The sequence below is a fragment of the Elgaria multicarinata genome, chromosome 7 (assembly GCF_023053635.1).
Source record: "Elgaria multicarinata webbii isolate HBS135686 ecotype San Diego chromosome 7, rElgMul1.1.pri, whole genome shotgun sequence".
Lineage (NCBI taxonomy): Eukaryota > Metazoa > Chordata > Lepidosauria > Squamata > Anguidae > Elgaria > Elgaria multicarinata.
Genome location: NC_086177.1, coordinates 62,304,489 through 62,325,142, shown reverse-complemented (window position 1 = coordinate 62,325,142; position 20,654 = coordinate 62,304,489). Strand labels below are relative to the sequence as shown.

Genomic DNA, 20,654 nt, shown 5'->3' with positions numbered 1-20,654 from the left:
ATGCAGTCAGGAAGACTTTTAGTCAAATTCTTGTCAGTGAATGCCTGATTTCCTGTCTTTGGTGTTAGCTGTGAGAGATAATCAAAATACTCAAAGTGGTTTCTTTAAAAAGAAAACATTTTAAATATATATATATATATATATATATATATATAAGATAAATAAATAAAAATTAAAACATCCAGATATCATAGCATGGTCTTTGAAATTCAAGCAGCTAGTTGAAACTGGATTCCATATCCTTTGTCCCAAACTATGTAGCAGGATTCATTACACTATTACTCTAGTCCTGATAAACATTTAAGCTGTGACATTTCTTTTCAATGTAAATATCCCTAATCCTCACTCTCTCTTCCCCTTGCTCTTCCCCATAGCCCTTATAAACTGTTTACCTCAGGAGTGCAAAAAGTGCAGCTTAATATATTTTATATCTTAAACAGCTTTCATGATGAAATTGCTTTAAAGTTCATTAGTCCCGGACCAACATCTCAGGCTGCAAGATGAAATCGCCTTCTCAAGCTTCTGAAATGTGCGAAGGATCTTACTACTGCTATGGCGATGTCGGCCAGGCCAGAAAGCCTGGCAGGTCTCCTACACTTATAATAGGGGTAGCCGCCCTGGTATCCTCCAGATGTTTGGAGCAACAACTTCCATTCTCCTTGACCATTGGCCATGCCGGCTGGAGCTTATGGAAGTTGTAGTCCAACACATCTGGAAGGGACGATATTGCCTATCTCTTGGCTATAAACCGCACGATAGGAAGCCATTTCCACTTATTCCTGTGTTGAGTTGCGGGGAAGCGTCACCAGTTGAATTTTTGCACACTAGAGAGTACTGCTACTAAAGGAAGCCCTGCGGGGGAGGTGGGGAGACAATTTACCTTCAGTCAGTCAGAAAAAGGACTGTGAGCTCGCCAAACCCACAAACGGGGTAAGGCAGTCTTCCTTAACCGGGCGTACTCCAAATGTTTTGGACTTCAATTCCCATCAGCCCCGGCCAGCACGGCCAATGGTTGGGAATGCTGGGAGTTGTAGTCCAAAACATCTGGCGGGCCCCAGGTTGGGGAAGCCTGGAGCTCAGGAACCGGAGCGTTCGTCCCCCAGCTCCAAATGCCAGGAAGGGCGCGAGCGAGAGAGCCGGCGCGCGCGCGCCCAGGTTGCAACTGCAGCTTCCGTAAACTCAGGGCTGCCGCTGCAGGGAGGAACCCAGCGTGGGAAGGGCGGGCCCTCGCTGACCCGCGTCTCTGCAGGGGGGAAGGAGTAACTCCGTCCGGGCAGGCAAGTTTCGGTTCCCTCCTGACCCGGGAGCAGCACGGCCACCTCTCGCTGCCGGCCCATGGCTCAGCAGCCGGGTGTCTGTGAGGCGCAGAAGCTGCTGATGGCCAAGATCGTGATGGCCGGCGACTCCTGCGTGGGGAAAACGTCTATCCTGAGGCGCTACACCGAGTTCTGCCCAGCCACGCTGTCGACGCCCGCTTCCTATATCGCCACCATTGGTGAGTGATAGAAGTACGTGTCCCGCCAGCGCCTGCTCACTCCCCCACCCTACCCCACTCTCTGTCTTTTACATGCTCTCGGTTCCCCAGCCTCTACGTTCTGAATGCAGGTTATTTCCTTGTATAATAAGATCAGAAAACCAGTATTTCAAGACACATCTTGGTTTAATATGGTAGCGTGTGCAGACTTCCAAGTTCTGCAGACTTCTACAAGGAACTTCTCCAAGTCAGCCCCAAGATCTCTGTGAAACTTGAAAACGTTCATAGTAAAACTTTGCAGGTCAGCTGTTAGCAATGGAAGCTATTCCAATAATTTGTCTTGCTCGCACAGTGACATCATCAAATCCCTCTTCTGTGACATGTTTTGTGCAACCCCTTAGTTTCAATGCTTTACTGCAGCCTTCCTCAATCTAGTGCCCTCCAGATGTGTGGCATAACAGTTCTCAGCATCCCCAGCCAGCACATTTGTTCAACACATCTCAAAGGCGCCAGGTTGGGGAAGGTTGCCCTAATGTAACTATAACCAGGTGGAACGGAGGCTCCAATCCAACACAAATTTATGTGAGATTAAGCCTATTGAACACAGTAAATTTTCCTGTTGAGTAAACATGCATTGGGTTGCACTGTGGTGCATTTCCTTAAACTTTCCTGCCCCCACTTCCTCCATTGTTCCCCACATTGAAGTTTGGACTATAAGCTCTTTGGGGACTGGGGTATGATCAACTAAAGAGACTGTTGACCTATTCTGTGACACCAGTTCAGTGGTCCAGATGTAGGTTACTCTCCCTCAGAAAGGGGATCTCCCAGAGCTCAGCTATACATACGCATTCAGAAAGCTGTGCAGACGTTTCTGGTTGGAAACTCATTTCATTATTTGTGTATTAATAATACAGTGTCATCATTCTACATAACAACAACAAAACTTATGTCACCTTAAAGACATTTATTGTGATATAAGCTTTTGTGGATCAGAGATGTATGAAGTATTATTCTGAGTTACAGGTGAATATACATACACATAGTTGGGGTGGGAGGGTGAGTGTGATTGTAAACAGCGAGATAGTAGCTGCAGGAGCTATCCTAGAGTGACCAGATTTAAAAGAGGGCAGGGCACCTGCAGCTTTAACTGTTGTGATGAAGAGGGAATTTCACCAGGTTCTCCCTATATACAAATGACACCTGCAGAAATTCCCTTTTCAATACAACTGTTAAAGTTACAGGAGCCCTGTCCTCCTTTTCATATGGTCACCCTATTTAAGGCTTCAATCCTGTACCCATTTATATGGGAGTAAGGCCCACTGAATTCATCTGGGGCTTTCTTCTGAGCGTCTACAGATGGGATTGCCTAGTTCTGTGGTGTATCATTTTATTTTTAATATTTTTTATTGAATTTTACATTTATAACAAAAGGATGTAACATCCAATCATATCAAACATAGCACAATAGTCAAACATGGGATACCCTTGATACAAACAATCAACTTCAAACCAAATTAATCAGGTGACACAGTGGACTGTCAAAACATTTTTATTTTTTATTTTTGGATCGTTGTGTTTGTCATATTGAGCATCATCTTGATTCATCTTTTTTTAAAAAATAAAAAGTGGCATATGAATATAGAAATAAAATAAGTACTGGAAACTTACATTCGAAATATACTGAAAAATCCACTTTTATGTTGAACATAGTAGTACCTTGGACATCGTTCAGTCTCACTGATTTCCATTCGATTCTTCAAACTGAATAAAAGTGTCAGAATCTTTATGAGAGATAGATGAGTTAAAGCTGGATTCTGTCAATCTATGTAAATATGCTAATGAAGCTCTGGATCTTTATAGTCAACCCCATCTGGAAGTTTACCGTTTAAAGCAGCTGCCATCAGACCATTGATTCTGAGAAGGAAGTAGCCTCTCCCTCTGGGAGCGAGGGAAGAGGGAGTAGACCCATTCTCTGTGAAAAAGGATAATCAGAAAGAATTGGCAGCCAGTTCTGTGAGAGGAGGGAGAGCAGGAGAAGTATTGAAAACCAGTCGGTGCCTTTGTAAAGATAATAAATAATGTTGTGTAACCACAGTGAAGAAAAGCAGAAGCAAAAGGTGCTATAATTAATTGTGGAGAATAAAGTGGATTTCTACTGTGTGGACTGAGACTGCTGGATTGTTTTCCAAGACATTGTGTTCCATGTCAGGCTCAGAATGTGGGTGTCACGACTCAACTGGCTAAGAAAACACAGGGCCAAACCATGCAGCTGCCTAGGGCCTGACCAGCCAGTGGGCTGTCTTTCAATCATTTTTCACAAGCACAATTATTTATTTATTTATTTATTTATTACATTTTTATACCGCCCAATAGCCGAAGCTCACAAATCATTATTCTATATGCCACTGTTTGATTTACATTAGGAAGGTTGGCAGCATCATGCAAAAACCACAGTTTGCATGCAAGCCAGATTATTCAGACACAATCCTTTCACCATAAGCATGACTCAATCCAGTTTGGGGAAAAATTAAAAATGCCTGGTAATGGATAGAATGTTCATTTAAATTGGTCAGGCAGGTTGATTTGCATGTCTCACTTGTTGAGTTCATATTCGGTCTGTGCCTCTGGCTTGGTTTGCACGTCACAACAACCCAGGTGGTGCATACTTCTTGACTGCTCTCGCTGCAAACGGGAGCATATTGTTTGTCATTACATGTGAACCAGGAACTTTGGCTTGCCTTTCCCCCAACAAGCCAGAGAAGTAACTGATGGTTTGTTGTTAGATTATTTCTCTGGCTTGTTGGGTGAGAGACAAGCCAGAGTTCCTGGTTTCTGCATCATGACAACCAAAGGATGGAGCACCTCTGAGTTGTTAGCTTTTCTTGGTTGCAGCAGGAGTGATTGAGCAGCATACACTAGGACCCTATCTTCATGAGCATGGTACGAGCACATATTGTTGTAATTCTCTGCCATATGCTGAAATCAGCTCTGCTTCTTCAGTGTTACACAGTGGAGCAAGCTGTCCCTAAAACCCAGCTTTTCACCTGTAAAAAACATACTTTTGGTGGTGGAGTGATGGAGTAGAACCAATGCCATCAAGGAGATAGGCTTCTTATCTGCCTCTCTCCAGGTTCCCCCTGCCACTATCGTTTTATAAATAAGAATGGGGAGTAACTAACCCACAATACTAGCTCCCCATGAGAGCACCCCACTGGCACAAATAAGCACCACTCCAAAAAGTATCGCAGCAACCCTAACACTACATCAGAGAAGTGAATTTACATAGCTCCCTGTTTGCAACTTTGGAGCTGCGCAGCTCTGGAAACACTACATCAGAGAATCAAATTAATGCAGGAAGTGCATAAACATCTCTCAGTGGGAACACTAGGACATAAGAATAGCCATGCTGGATCAGACCAAAGGTTCATCTAGTCCAACATTCTGTTCACACAGTGGCCAACCAGCTGTCAACCAGGGAACCACAAGCAGGACATTGTGCAACAGCACCCTCCCACCCATGTTTCCCAACAACTAATGTATATAGGCTTACTGCCTCTGATACTGGAGGTTGCACTTAGCCATCAGGACTAGTAGCCATTGATAGCCTTCTCCAGGAATTTATCCAACCTCCTTTTAAAGCCATCCAGGACAAGGAGTGAATGGGGGAAGGGACAGCCCACATCACTTCCATGTCACAGTCATGCCCAGGATTTAATGTGGAGGCACGGGGGCACATTGCAGAGCAAGCGTCTGGGAGCTGCTTTAATTAAAAAGAATGGAGTAAAAGGACTCTCCAATACTGCAGCTTATCGAGGCGGAAGTGGGTGGTTGGGAGCATACTGGCCATGATGTCATATGCTGCAAATGACCTCAAAACGCACCAAAGGCACAGGAATCCACCCACCCCTGTGAAGACAGCCCTCAACATACTCTCTCATTCATAACAACCCAAGGGTTGTTGTTGTTGTTTTTTAAAAATGGAACATTGTGACGTGCAAATAGGGCCATTTTCTTAGTAGCTCTAATTGGGTACCAAGAGGCAGTGTTATAATGCTCAATCAACTACACAGATCCCAATTTACTGTTTCATTTTTGTTGGTGTTAATACTTCATTGGATATTAAAAGGAGATTAACAAAAATGTCAATATTGCAATCGGAAGCAAGAAAAGATAACAGTTTTGACATCACTAGATATTCAAGTGACCTGATTCCTTTACCAAATCAATATTCCCCAGATACAATCAGTTTTAAGAGAGACAAAGAAGGTTTTATATGGAAAAATAACAAATTAAAGAGGAAAAGAATGGGCGAATGAAGGCTTTTGGGCAAGGATGAAATTCCAGCAGAAGATTAACAATCAATTTGAGAACAATTCTAGAAAAGGTTATAAAATTGCATTACATTTCTCTGATTTATCATTCCTGTAATACATGATTCATTTTTAATGGACAGGTCTAAAAGGTCTTCAACCCAATTTTCAATTAGAAGCACGAAATGTGATTTCTAGAACTATAAAGTAATACTCTTGTAGCAAAGTGACGCTCTGATGTCCCGAAAGAAGATTAAATAAGTGTTCTAGCTTTAGGAACAAAACTAAATTAATTCTATCCTTGACATCTCTCCAAGAGGACTGAATAATATGGCACTTCACTTGCAATCTGTGTGCATGGTAACATGCTCAAACTATAGTGCCTCTCCAAGTACATATTCAATCCGGGTTGCACAAGTTCCTTATGCTTAAACTATAGCACTTCTCCAAATACATATTCAATCTGGGTTGCACAAATTAAAAGGCTTCCCTGGGAGATGATGGATGATTTTTTTTTTAAAAAACAGACAATGTACCTTCCCCAACCTGGTGCCCTCCAGATGTTTTGGATTCCAGTTCCCAGCAGCTCTAGCCAACATGGCTATTTGTCAGGAATTTGAGGAGTTATAGAGGAAAATATCTGAAGGGCATCAGGTTGAGGAACACTGGAGAAGACTGTGGGGTTCTATACTGTTGTCAGCCAGGAATTTGGATGGTAACCAAATAGAGAGTCTAAAGACTGGGAAATTGAGTGGAACAAGGAAGGGGGACTGAAGGAATTGGGTTCAGAGTATCAGGCTGGTATATGGCGGTGAGGAAACGAGGGCTAAGGGCAATGAGACTAGGAAAAATCTCACATAGGGCCTATAGACTGAAATGGATGGATGAACAGGTAATGGCACTGTGAAAGAGATGGGCAGAGGGGTATTAAGTGCATTATGTTGCTGATACTGAATTGAACTATTAATCAGCCAAACCTTTAGCTGCAGATCTGTGTTGTAAATATAATTGTGGGCTATCAAATGCTAAAATCCGGAATGTAACCAAGGATTTTAAATTTTGAACAAGTGGAAAATATTTACTTTTCATCTTTAAGTTTCTGTTTAATAAAATGTAGTGTAAAGATTTTTATAGTTTTGTTCTATTTAAATCCATTGTAAATTGGCTAGCACTAAGATGCAGCTTGTTCTCAAGGAGAACTTTACTTAGATTGAGGAATATCTTAGAGCCAGATTGCGCATTACTTTGTATCTGTTTATCTGGGCAGTGTAGCATGTGAGTAGGACACGGATCTCAGCCACAGCAACTTCCATGATCTCATGGGGGGTAATTGCAGCTTCAAAGAGCATGAAAGTTCCTGTGGCTGAAATCCATCACCTTCTGGCTCACACGTTACACTATTTATCCAAGTAGACCCTATGTGAAAGAACAGCCGCAAACAGAATAAATGTGAACCGGCTGCTATTCTGCTTGCAGTTTCAGATCAATATGCAGAAAGAATAGTACATTTTGATCATCACAAACTGAGATTGTTGATGCTACGTAGAAATTTAAGATGTTTCTCCGCTAAGTGAAAAAGAATCAGACCATGATCAGAGGTGGAGTGGTTCTTTCTAAAGACAGCTTGGGCCTCCGTGACAACATTATTGGCCTCGAGGATGTCAGTTAGTCTATTAGATAGAAATCGAGCATAGAGCTTGCCTATTATTGAGAGCAGGCTAATAGGTCTAAAATTCCCAGGGTCCTTTGGGTGTCCCTTTTTGTATATCGGAACCACAATTGCGTGTCTCCAACTGTCAGGGATTTTGCCAGATTGGTTTAAAAGGTGGCTAACAAAGGGGCCCAAACTGTTGATGCTAGAAAGTACCTTTTAAACTTATAGCTAGTAACCAAGCAGTCTTGTAATAAATAAATCCTTGCCCTGTTTAAAAATAACTGAAATTTGTGTTGTCACCAAAGTTGCACTCAAAAATATAGCTTAGCTACATGTCATTGCTAGTGAAGTGCCCATCATTTTGATGGGCAAGTGGCAGAGAGCCTCTGAATTAGAGGACTCCTGCAGGTAAGGATGCTGGAGAATTTTGAGACAAATTAAAATAAGTTTGGATTTCTACGAATCTGATGTGCAGAATCTGCTGCAGACCAGCCTTCTCAGGCCACGTGGAGTTTGCAGACTTACAGATATATATTTTTCTACTTTCCACAAAATTACACAAATTCATTTGCAGGAAGATACGCACACTTCTCCTGAGACATAATGCCATACTGGAAAATATACACGAGTAAAAGTCGAATGGAATGGGGACAATAGGCTAAATGTTACGTACTAAAATAAATTCTGTAAATTGTTGTGAACATTCTTATGGAATTACTCGCATATTTCCCCACAAACGGGTGGGGGGGAGCTTGAATCTGTCTGTGAATGGACACCAGCATGAACAACACCGCAAAATCCATGAAACACACATGAGACAAGTTTCACTATTACAGCTGTTGCCGTAAGAGGCTGCCAAGAGCAATAAATGTCCTGCTGCTCTTTACATGCTGTAATGGAGTTTGCTTGGTGGGACTCCCATATAGAACCCAACCAAGGTTAGGAGGATCAGTTCCACCTGGCTCATTCTGAGTGGAGGAGGAGACCTCCCTCTCTCAGGGCCTGCACTGGTGCTAGGAGAACAGGTGAGACAAGGTTGAGCCTTGAATTGGGCACAAGGTGGGGATGATCCTGGAGTAATAGGCTTATTCCAGCTAGTACTGCAGTTAGGTCACTACAGACTCTGGACATGATGGTCTTATGGGGTTTAGGTGGGGGAGTGGGACCACTGTTGAGTGGGACCCTGGGCTTTCTCCCCAGGACCCTTCCCTGATGGCACCACTGTTTCTAGTCCTCTGCACTGCATCACTCCAGTCCTTTCATTTGTATAGCTTTACCCTTTCTATTGGTTCTGCTGGAGCATGACCAAGAGATTGTTTTTGAGATATATAAAATATAATGAAATGAGTTCATTTGGATTTGAAATGAAAGGACACAAACAAGCAGCGTTTTCATTAAATGCAACTGGAACGGTTATAACTGAGCAGGCATTTCAATGTTAAAGTAGATAAAAATCAGATTGTTTCATACTCTAAAGTACTCATATTGGCAATATCATCCAAAGCTAATTCTTTAAGGTTTTAGATACAGCAGCTTTGTGCATGCTTTTCACTGAGTTTGGCTTTTCAGCTAGGCTTGATGTTTAAAAGCCCTATTATGTGATGAGCTTAAAAATCCTCTTTTGCAAATTGTTTTCCAGCTAAGGCATAGCTAAGACTGGGTGTGCACGGGTGAAAATCTGCAGATTGGTTGTGCATTGCCGTGTAGCCAATGTAAAAGCAGTCTGCATCATGTACATCTGCTGTGTGTCAGCTACATGGCAGCGTACAACCAAATTGCAGAATGTACACTACAGACTGGAACAGCGGCTGGTGTGATTGTTATGCTCACATCAGCAGGATCAGTGTTTGTGCCGGGTTGTCCAATGTGGTGCTATTTATACTGCACTTAGGGACCCTTCAACCTTCTTTTTGCCACAGAGGAGAGAAACTGAGAGATTTTATTGAGACTGGTAGTAGTCAAAAGCTGTGATTCTTTTATTGGGGGGAAAATAGTCTATGGTTGCTGCATTCTTTCTCTCTTCTTGCAAATCAGAGTATGGACCATAATGTAGCCAAACATAGGTATGGACCATAACATAGGACATGTTATTATGTCCCCCTAGCTGGGAAATGCTATGTAATGCTATGGTGGCTGCTACTCTTGGCTAGGAATGGGTAGACAGCAGGTGGTGTAGTCAGACAATTGCATTTAACGCTTGAATGTTTGTAGCAGCAGCGCAGGGCGGGGTGAGGTGTCACCAGAATTGCTACCTGTCCCACATGTGCAGGCAAGTGTCAAATCGTATGACACGGGGTTATCTTGAATAGATGGAAACTATTAAGAATTGGATAGGAATTCTTTGTGCCTAGTTAGTAAACTCTCTTCCTCTGGGTACAAGCCTTTATGGTACTTCAGAAAAAAGAATGTGTTGCAGTTGTTGCAACCTTGTGTGAATGCAGACAAATTATATAGCAAGAGATCAGACCAACTGAGAAGCTCTATCTTTGGGCCGATGCTACATCACATCTCTGTAGGTTGCGTCAGTTCTTCTTCCCATTCCATTCTCCCACAGTATATGTAGGGATGTCTTCACTGTGGGAGGAATGGGTCACTGCAGAGTGATGTAGATAATATGGTAAAACGTCCTTTCTTAGTGCATAAAGGTTTATGTCTTAGAGTTTGGGCAGTTCAGACCTTTCTCACAACCCCAGCATTATAGCTGCATGTTGCTAGTGATACTGAGAGGGTTGCTGCTTTGGGTAGTAGCATTCAGTTGTTTTTAAGATTTGCTTTTCTTAAAAAAAGGAAAAATGCATTCACAGTAAATTTTCATTGAAAGCACTTTATTCAGCACTTAAACTCTCAGGGATGGTTGCCCTTCTTCCTCTTCAATTATGCAGTTTTTGTGAATTATAAGCAGCTATAGTTTTCTAATTAAACTTATACGGATCATAAGGCAGACTCATCACATTGAGAATAGCAGACTATAAAGAATAACTGTTTTTGTTTAAACAATGGCACCTCATTGAACACCAGGGGAAAAGTTTATGGGGGGAAAAAGATTTGCATGTCCAAGTGAACATAGAGATGCCTCCCCAAATAAATTTTGAAATAGTTCCATGACATATCTTCTTTCAGTGAGTTTCACATTAGGGCTGTGGGTATTGTGTACAAAATATGTACAGAAATATTGGGACCTTTAAAGGCACAGATGTAAGTTTTGCAGTAGTGTGAACAAGTCCTAAGAAAGCTCCTTACATTTTTTTCTGTCAAAATAAAAGCAAGTTTTTTACCCCTTGAATAGAGCTCTTCCTAAATATAAGGTTAAATGAATAGATGTTTATGCATTTATTTCATTCATATCCTACCTTTTCTTCCATTGTAGATTTAAGGCAGTGTATAGAAAGTTCCCTGGGAGCCTACCTTCCAACCACTGACAAGGCCCAGACTTGGTTAGCTGCAGCATGCTTTCTGCATCCCATACCTTCAGCTGGCATTAAAAGGAATGTTCTTTCCATCTGCTTTGTGGCAAAACTGAAATACGTTCTTAAACTGGATTTATTTTTATACAGTTCTCAGGTGATTTCACAGTTATTTGTAACTAGATGACTCTTTCAGCTACTTCAGAGACCAACATGGATTTATTCATCACATGCCATAAGCCAGGGGTAGGCAGAAAGTAGTTCCACGAAGCACAGCCAATGGTCAGGAATGCTAGGAGCTGAAGGCCAAAACATCTGGAGGTCTACTTTCCGCACACCACTGTCATAAGCACTGTACAACTGCCTGTGTTTCACTGATGGTTAGAGATAGGGTACCTCAAGCATGGGGGTCGAATTGGGGTCGCTCTCCATGTGTTCCCTAGCAGCTAACCCATGATCCCTATTAATTTGGCCAGATCCTTCTTTAGATCCCCTTGTGGACGGATATTCAGGGCCGGCCCTACCATTACACCGAGTGAGGTGGTTTCCTCAAGGGCAGATGTCGGGAGGTGGCAGCATAGTTTTGGAGGAGAGAGCTGTGTGCTAAGCGACCTAACCTCTGCCCCTAAGCTAGCCTGCTGCCTTCAGGTATAGTGGAGGACACAGTCCGATTCACAGTGTCAAAGAAAGATTCAAAGCCAGGTTAATCAGCTTTTATACATGGAATGGAACAGGGCGCCATACCACACAGGTATGCAAGCATATGTGAATTCATCCCTACACATGAGAGTATGTACAAAAACTCATTCTTGTATACATGTCACAAGCCCACATTTGTATTTGTGTCAATTACTCAGGTGTGAGCCACAGGGATCAAACAGGAGAAGCCTCTGCTGTTTCCACATCTGGGAAACAAGCCACCAGCTGCTTCAACCTGTCATTTCCTCAGGCCTGGCTTCCTCATTTGCAAGTAACCAGAGTGAAGCAGTAAGCACTGGTGTTGCCTTGAGCATCATCCAGAACTATGTGGGGCTGTAATGTTCTTAAGTCCTCCATGGCAGAGAAGAACTCTTGCTTAGGTTCTCTCCCCCTGCACCCCAGTTGTCATAACAACATTATAGTCCTTCCACCTAGCTACATGAAGTTGGAGCTAAAATCCGGGAAGCAGTAGTTCTACCTGAAGTTGATAAATGGGGGGGAGTGGACCCTACCTGTATTGTGGTTTAAGAAGTAGTAAGCTAGTATCACTCCTTCTAATAATAAACTCTTACAGTGAGTGCCAACAAGATGGGAGCCAAAGTGGGGCCACTGAGAAGAGGAGGGGTGTATTAATGGATAGTATCTGATGTTAGTCCTCTGTAGAGTAGACTCATTAAAATGAATGGGGCTTAATTTAGTTGCAACTAACTTATGTCCCATTCATTTCAATGGATCTACTCTATATAGGGCTAATATTATCCAGTACGCTTGAGAGAACCCCAAGGGTTGCAGAACTACAGTCATTAAAAATGGGACAATCCAACACCCCCCCAAAAACAGCCTAATGAGTATGTAACACGTTCGGAAGCCACAGAGGGCAATATCCACTGTTTCCTAGGCAATGGGGAGCTAGCAGTTCTTAAACCAACTGGAAACAAGTGGAGCAGGATTGGGTCAGGTCGGTGGAGCACCTCTGACTTGTCCCTATCCAGAAACACATTTCTGCTCATTTCCAGGGTTGCTTTAGGCCAGCTCCCTTTTTGTGTATCTTGCTGGCGCAATGGAGTGAGCAGAAGCACAGAGATAGTATTGGGTACTTCCCAGAATGTTGGCTGTCGGTTGGAAAAGAAAAACAAGAAACTTGAGAGGGCAGTAGAATGGCTTCTTTAAACTTCTTACAGCTTATATCATAAGCCTTTTCATATCCAGGAACTGGGCATAAATTACTGGCTGGCTGAAACCCTGAACAGGAGCACTCTTGAAGAGGTGAGAATATTTTAATGCAGGTCCTACTTGTATTTAACTGATCAGCGCAGCCTGAAAATTCTGACAGCCATGGAAGCCTTAAGGGTATTAGGTTCTGGGCTGGGATGTGAATGCCCTTAGGGCATTCTCATCACAGTGTGTTCATAACAAAAGAAATGGCAAATGATTATAGAAGTCTGAAAATGTTTCTTAGATTTGGATAGTTGTATACCATATATACAATGATATGTAGAAGGCTGGATGGAAATACAAGCAAATACAATATGACATATATCTGGGTAGTAATTTTAGCTTGTTTATTATGTTCCCATAAACTATTGCTTAATGTTATCAGCAGTACAGTGGGTTTTGGCCCTGCATTTCTCTCCCCCTGCCCCCACCTTGTCCATTTGTGAAATTTGTTTGAAATTTTATATAAAGCTATGAACAATTCATGCATGCAATGCTTATTGACTGCTGTTTTTCACTAACATTCATTGACCTTTTAGGTCAATAAATGTAAAGTTGATTTAAGAAGTCAATATGCCTTATTTTAATTTAGATTAAATTTTTGTCTGATTCAGCACTTCTTAGTTGTCTTTTTATAAATAAAAATGCTCCTGTCAATTTATTATTAAAATTTATGTCAAATATAAAATGTTTTCCTGTAGGACAGGAAAACCCCAACTGAGTTATTATTTTTTAAGCATTTCCAGCTCAGTGTTTTGAAAGTGACCTTGCTGTACCCTACTACATTTCATGTCCCTCTCAGATGCTGTTTCAGCTACTGTACAAAAGGTATACAAACATCAAATTGTTCTAAATGACCAGAGGGAATGTTTTTCCCCACTCAAATTTTGTTTATAGATCATTCTGTGTGGGCACATCAATGTGTTTGGCTTAAATGATAGTAATTAAACCTAATTTAAATCTATAATGATTAATTATATTATATGTCTCCTCTATTGAAGCTTTAGTGAGATTTCATCACCTATTGGGCTCAAACTAAAAAGATACTTGTAAAAATGCATTCAAAAATATAAAATAACCTTTTAAATCTGCAGTATCTTGCTTCAGAAGGCTTCAAAGTCTCTTCCATAGGGAAGGGAAAGTGTTAATAGACCTTAATTAATGTATTAAAACTTCTCTCTTAATAATTGCTTTGCTTGGCAAGGTCCTTGGTTTGTTTCCCTTATTTATAAATGAACTAATAATGTTTCTTTTTTCTTGCTAGGCATTGATTTCAAAGTAAAAACAATTTCATTTAACGACACAACTATGAAACTTCAAATATGGTAAGGTTTGTAAAGAATTTATGATTGATTAGAATAACGTAGGGTTAGGCAAAAGGTAAATCTCCAGATGTTTTGGACTCCAACTCCTAGACATCCCTGCCAGTAGAGTCAATGGTCAGGAATCTTGGTAGCTGAAGTCCAAAACATCTGGAAATCTCCTTTTTGCCCACCCTTGGAATAACTAGTAGAATTAATAATCCGCTTTTGATATTCTAAGATATGCACATTTAAATATAAGCAGCTGTCTTGTTTAAGTGTAATGACAAAAATAGAGAATGTTTGTACTTTTTTATCCTTGTTCTTAAGAGATGCCAGCTACTCTGTCCGTGGAGCCCAAGGAAGTGATTGACCAGACAATGTATTTGCTATTGTTGTTTTCATAGTTGTCCACCTACCCACTTTCAGAGTGAGAGTTGCCTCACAAATCAACATAGTAGCAACTAGCATGCAGAGTAAGTCTGTGCTGATGCAGGTACAGGAAAAGCAGATGGACATGCCTATCCTATCATGCTGTCTGTTTGATTAAAATCTTTAGAAAGCCAGTTACTTCATGTAAGGTAGGGTGACCATATGAAAAGGAGGGCAGGGCTCCTGTATCTTTAACAGTTGCATAGAAAAGGTAATTTCAGCAGGTGTTATTTGTATGCATGTCGCACCTGGTGAAATTTCCTCTTCATCACAACAGTTAAAGCTGCGGGAGCTATACTAGAGGGACCAGATTTAAAGGAGGGCAGGGCACCTGCAGCTTTAACTATTGTGATGAAGAGGAAATTTCACCAGGTTCCCCATATATACAAATGGCACCTGCTGAAATTCCCTTTTCAATACAACTGTTAAAGATACAGGAGCCCTGTCCTCCTTTTCATATGTTCACCCTATGTAAGGTTTCCCCAGTGTAACTAGCTCCATAGGCGGAAACGTATATAAGCTGGGCAATCCTTAGCCAAACTGTCTCCTTCATATCTTCCTTAGAAATGTGTGTTTGCTACTATATGTCTCACAACTCTGCAGTCTTCTTGATGGCACTGCACATTTTTGAAATATCCTTTTAATTTGCTCCATGATGGTTAGAAGCATTCAACATCCTAGGCTGATTGTAGTGGTGGTAAAATGCAGTGCAGCCATAATTTTGAATAATTATCTTTCTTTCTTTCATCATAAAAGAAAGAATCATTCATTCAACTTGTCCCAATCTTTCTCAAGATAAATCTAATTCATAGTACCAATTTTGAATAAAATCTCATCTGGAACATATATTTAGTACAGAGTACTGAGACTTCAAAGGAAGTGCAACTAGATCAGCTGGGGGTTTCCACTGACATGTACACATTCTGCTTTTCTATTCATGGGGAAGTGTGATTCATGTGTTAGGGCTGTTTGTCCACAATGCCAAGTGACTCTTTACAATGTATTTTAGGGACACCGCTGGCCAGGAACGATTCCATACCTTTACTACTAGTTTTTTCCGTGGAGCACATGGATTTGTTCTTGTCTATGATATCACAAGTACTGAGAGTTTTCAAGGAATTGCACGCTGGATGAAAGATATACACGAGGTAAGCTTCTACCATTCTGTCTGTGCACCAAATGTACAAATGTGTCAATTTTTCACATTTATAATAGCAGCAGGAGGGGAGGAGACCCCTCTCCCACCAAATATATCACACACACACACTGCATCGAACTGATTTGGATGGGTATGAGCACATGGGTGTATTGGTATAATATGGCAAATTTAGTATTCATTAAACATTGAGATACAAACCTGAATCTGCATTTATGGGAGGAAGCAGTCCAAGTACATAGGAAATGTGCAGACATTAATTTTCAGATGGCAGGGGTCAAATGGAAATTTAACAAGACAAAGAGTGCTGATATGAACATATTATGAAATATTTAAACAGCAAATCACTAGGAAACAATATCAGCAGCACAATTGTAACTTGAACATCTGCAGAAGCCATGTACATCATTGGAACTCTGGATGTGCCACTGGAGCTGTGTTGCTATACAGTTCGAGCTTGAGATATACTGGTGAACTGCACCGCTACACCACCAGAACACTGCCAGATTGAACCTGGGACTTTCCGCATGCAAAACCACTAGCTATGGCCCCTTCCCATGGTGGTGTTAATCTAGCATCTAAAAATTAAAACAGAGGCTGCCAGACAGGTTTCTCTGGGGAAGGAGTTCCATAGTAGGGGTATCATCACTGAAAAGACTCAATCAGGCAGAGGAGGCATTTGGAACAAGGGGGCCATTTAATGACTTTAGTGCACTGGGAATGTATGGGTGTGCGTGTGCTCAGATACTCTAGATCGAGACAGTCAAGGCCTTTAAGAATTTCAGCCTTTGCATTAGTTGTATAATGTATACTTTGACAGCTGAAATCAGGTGTTGGCTTTGTTTTTCATCTATGATCTGCTTTCACACCAAATATTAAGGATTTGCAGAGAATGTTTGCCTCTTTCTTTACCATAATCTAGATTCTGTCTGTCTTTTCTCTATATATACCGTCCATGCCTCTGTGACACCAAGTCTGTAGAAGACTCCATCAGAATTAGCCAGCAATAAGGCAGGTTGAGATATGCTAGGACATTAATACTGAACAAAGGACAGTTTAATACTGTGTTATTTTAATGCTGAACACAGCAAGCTTTAAGACTAACATTATGTTTACTCCAGGAAAATTGCTTCAAAATAAAAGTTTGTTGTTATGGGTTTCTTAAACAAAAAGACATTAAAAAAAACATTAAATCTAATAGATTCCAGGATAGTGAAAAACAAATATGTCACAATACATTAAAATACAAAATAAGAGAAAAACACTAATGATCAAATGAGACTGTAATTGAAAGCATAAAGCAGGTTAAAACATTTCTCAAATTAAAATACCTGGGAAAATAAAGCTGTCTTGGCATCAAAAAGAATGTAATGCAGGCCTCTGATGCTTCTTTGGAGTCATTATTTCTTACCCAAGGTGCCACCATGGAAAATGCCCTTTCCTTTCTTGTTGCTTAATGCTCTTCTGATTTCACTTCTATAGGTGTAGATAATCCTATTTATGTAGACATGGTTCAACATGTTCATGGTATAAAATAGCTCTGAAGTCAAATATTGATCTAAACAGAAGAGAGATATTTTGGTGTGAGCAATCCCTTTATGATCCACAAAGGTACTCTCAGAAATGTACTTATACCTTTAAGTAGCTCACATGTTAGAAAACTATGATCATTTGACCAGGATCCTAGGGCAGCCTTCCCCAACCAGTTGCCCTCCAGCTGTTTCGGACTATAATTCCCAGCATTCCTGACCCTTGGCCATGCTGGCTGGAGCCTGTGGGAGTTGAAATCCAAAACATCTGGAGAAACCACATCGGGAAAGGCTGCCTTAGAGGATAGTGCAGTGTTATATCAGCAAGGGCCAAGATAGACTTGAAGTTTAATGTGTCCTTGAATTTAACTTGCAGGGATCTTAAAAATGTAAATAACTCCCCCTGCCCTGCCCCTAGCAGAGAAGAAATGCAAAAAGCAACTTCAGAGTAGGGTTTTTCACCAGGATCACACCAGGGGAGGAAATGGTTAAATTCTTCCTGCCTGCCTGCTGTGCTTCTGATTAATTATTGTTTCCCCAGTTTTTTGTATCAACACACACCCCTCCCCTCACACAGATGCACATACACCACCAACCCACATTAAATACAAATAAAATATCTAGGTTGGCCCATATTATCAGCTTCTTGGCTGATCCACTATCCCTTGCAATGAGCTTCTGTACATAATCAATTACTTTTATGTATTGCTGTTCATGTTACTGAACTGCGCCTCCTTGTGGCTGAAGATCACAAAGAATCCAAACTCTGAGCTGACTGTTGCTAATCTGCAGAGCTGTAAAATCAGTCTCAATTTCTCCCATAGTGAAGGAACTTCTTGTCCTTGGCTTAAAGAATGCCCATAGGAAACAAATGTAAGTAACTGGTCATTGATTTCTAAAACTAATGTTAATTATTTAAATTTTGCAAGTGACACTACACAATTAATGTATCTGATCTTCATTTTAAGATTTCAGTTAAAGCGACATATAAATACACTTTTCGGGGAAAATGATTTCTTAATCAATGCCTTTTCTGCTTTGTATGATTTATTTAAAATTAGTTTGGAAGAAAAATGTTAGGCAAATAAGATATTTTCATAATGCAGGGCAATGGTTTGGTAGAGGGTTATTAAAAAGCATGCATTCAATTTTTTAATCTTATCACTTCATATTTAAGAGTCTTGTCAAATGTTATTTAGAAAACATGTAACTAGGGGATTTTTTCTAATTAAACAAAAATGAGCAAGTGATATACTGTCAATTTAGCATACTCTGTTTTATGAATATAATTTATCTAGGAAAACCACTGACCTTAATGAGTAAATCTCCGGTGCGTACTGAAACAACCAGCATTTTGGTTTATTAATCCAGGTTAGATTGATTCATTACTTTAGGCCTGTACTTTGTATTCTTATAATGAGCTTACTTCATTTTAGAAACTGCATTATCCTGAACATCAGCTGCAGTTATGAAATTAGATTAGTTGAGTGGATTAAAAAGATGAAACAGCAGCTCTAACAATAAATCTTGCTTGCTGCTGTATTGCAAAAATGAAGTACCGTAGATGTGAGTGGACCTGCAGACTGATAATAACGACTCTACTGACTTTTCATGAATAAAGATCTTGTTTCCTTGTGTCTTTTCTGTCTGTGGTGGTTTGGAGCTTTGTTCTTGATAATACTCATAGGCATAATGAAACTGGTGTCCTTATGCAAAAATACTTTGTCAATTGGTTTCGAAACAAGAAACTCTAACTTGACTTGCATTCTACATAGGAGATTCTCCCACTTCTCTGCCGAGAATTAGAAATATATGGACATTCGTCTTCTTGGAACTGGACAAGATCATTGGACCCAGAGTCAGTCAAGTTCAGAGCAGACCCATTGAAATCAGTGAGACTGGTCAGACATGACTAACTTAAATCACATTGATTTAAGTGGGCATACTCTAAGTATCAATATGTCTAGATCTAACCCATAGCAGATCAGACTATTTGGCTCAGTTCGGACAACATGTTAGTCAACGGAAATTTGAGAACTCCACAGTGGAGTTTTTACACCACTGTTGAGAAACATGCTGTCTGGCGGGAAAACTCCACGCAATGGTGGAGTCTTTTTGGAAAACACCCCATGCAGAATATCCACACTGTGCAGAGGAGAGTTCCTGCACAACCGTTGTATAGCGTTGTGTGGCGGGCTCTGTGGAGTTTTCTGTTGCGTTGAGTCGATTTTTACCACTGGCTACAGAGTTCTCTGGCAGTGGCAAGAGCAGTGAAAGGAGCAAGTGCCATTCTAGGAGAGCTGCCGGAATTGGGTGTTGTTGTTTTTTGCAGCAGCAGCAGTGGCTAATGAGACACCATCATAAGGGCCAGGGGAGGAGAAAGGGTGGAGGAACTGTCAATCAAATGTCATGATGGATTTTACTCAACTCCACTGTAGCCCACAATCACACAATGGTGGAGTTAGAACATGTGTGGGGAGTACCCCCTAAAAACTCAACCGTTGAGTGGAGTTTTCACACTGCATTGACTAACGTGTTGTCTGAACTGAGTCTTTGTCTATTTAGGCCAATATTGCCTTCTGTGACTAGCAGCCGCTCTCTAGGATCTCAGGCAGAACTTTTACCCATCAGCTGCTACCTGATCCTTCTCATTGGAGATGCCAGGGTTTGAACCTGGGACATTCTGCATGCCACCATTAAATTTTACCACTGAGCTATTTGCCCGCCATGGGAACAAGCAGTATGAGAGTTGGGAATATCCCCACCACCCAGAGAGATTAATGTGTTTGAAGATATATATTTTGCTGTTGAGTGTTTTTGCTCAGTAAGCTCTGCACTAAAGGGTTGCAACTTTAGCGGGGGGTGGGGCTGGTCTTGCCTGTTTGTGAAGCTTTATGAACTGGGGAGGGACACTTGTGGTGTTGCAGTAATGTGTGTTGAGTTTTATTCATCTGTTCTGTACTATACTGAATAATGCCTATTGAAATATTGTGATTTCCTGGAATAATATTTTTCAATTTGATTGAGCTTGGTGCTGGGGAATTATAGTTTCCCCCTCTCCAGTTTTTACGTCCATCAAGAAATTCCATCTTGAATTTCTGTTTATGGGTTATATCTGATGGGTTTCTGCCTTGGGTCTTCTTTCTCCCATTCTCCAAGAATATATAGGACTTCCGCAAAGGGCCTGATGCTGGTGCAATGCCACATTTCATGGGACTTGACCTAGGAACTTACCCCTGCCTTGGCGATTATGCTACAAGCTAACATCAGGATGAGGTCACAATACCCCCAGTCACATATGATGTCCTCTTGTGTTATGTTCAAGCTATAAATGATGATGCCACTTGTTTCAGTCTCAGTGTCTTCAGAGGGAGAAGAACCAGACACCCTTAGTATCTAAATGAATAAAAATACAGAGTATGACTAAGTCTTGTATTTCAGTTTAGTGGTACTTATTAATGTTGCTTTGTTTGTTTATAG

General features: G+C 41.0%; 1 protein-coding gene across 2 annotated transcripts in view; it reads left to right on the top strand.

Moving 5' to 3' along the window:
* Positions 1–1,282: 1,282 nt before the first annotated feature.
* The window catches only part of LOC134401597 (ras-related protein Rab-10-like), a 36,317-nt gene continuing 16,945 nt past the window's right edge, over positions 1,283–20,654 (top strand). For both annotated transcript variants that reach the window (XM_063130702.1, XM_063130701.1), the window contains exons 1-3: positions 1,283–1,495; positions 14,021–14,081; positions 15,499–15,637. In XM_063130702.1, coding sequence (XP_062986772.1) covers positions 1,336–1,495; positions 14,021–14,081; positions 15,499–15,637 — 360 coding nt within the window. In that variant the 5' untranslated portion in view covers positions 1,283–1,335. The remainder of the gene's footprint in view (positions 1,496–14,020; positions 14,082–15,498; positions 15,638–20,654) is intronic.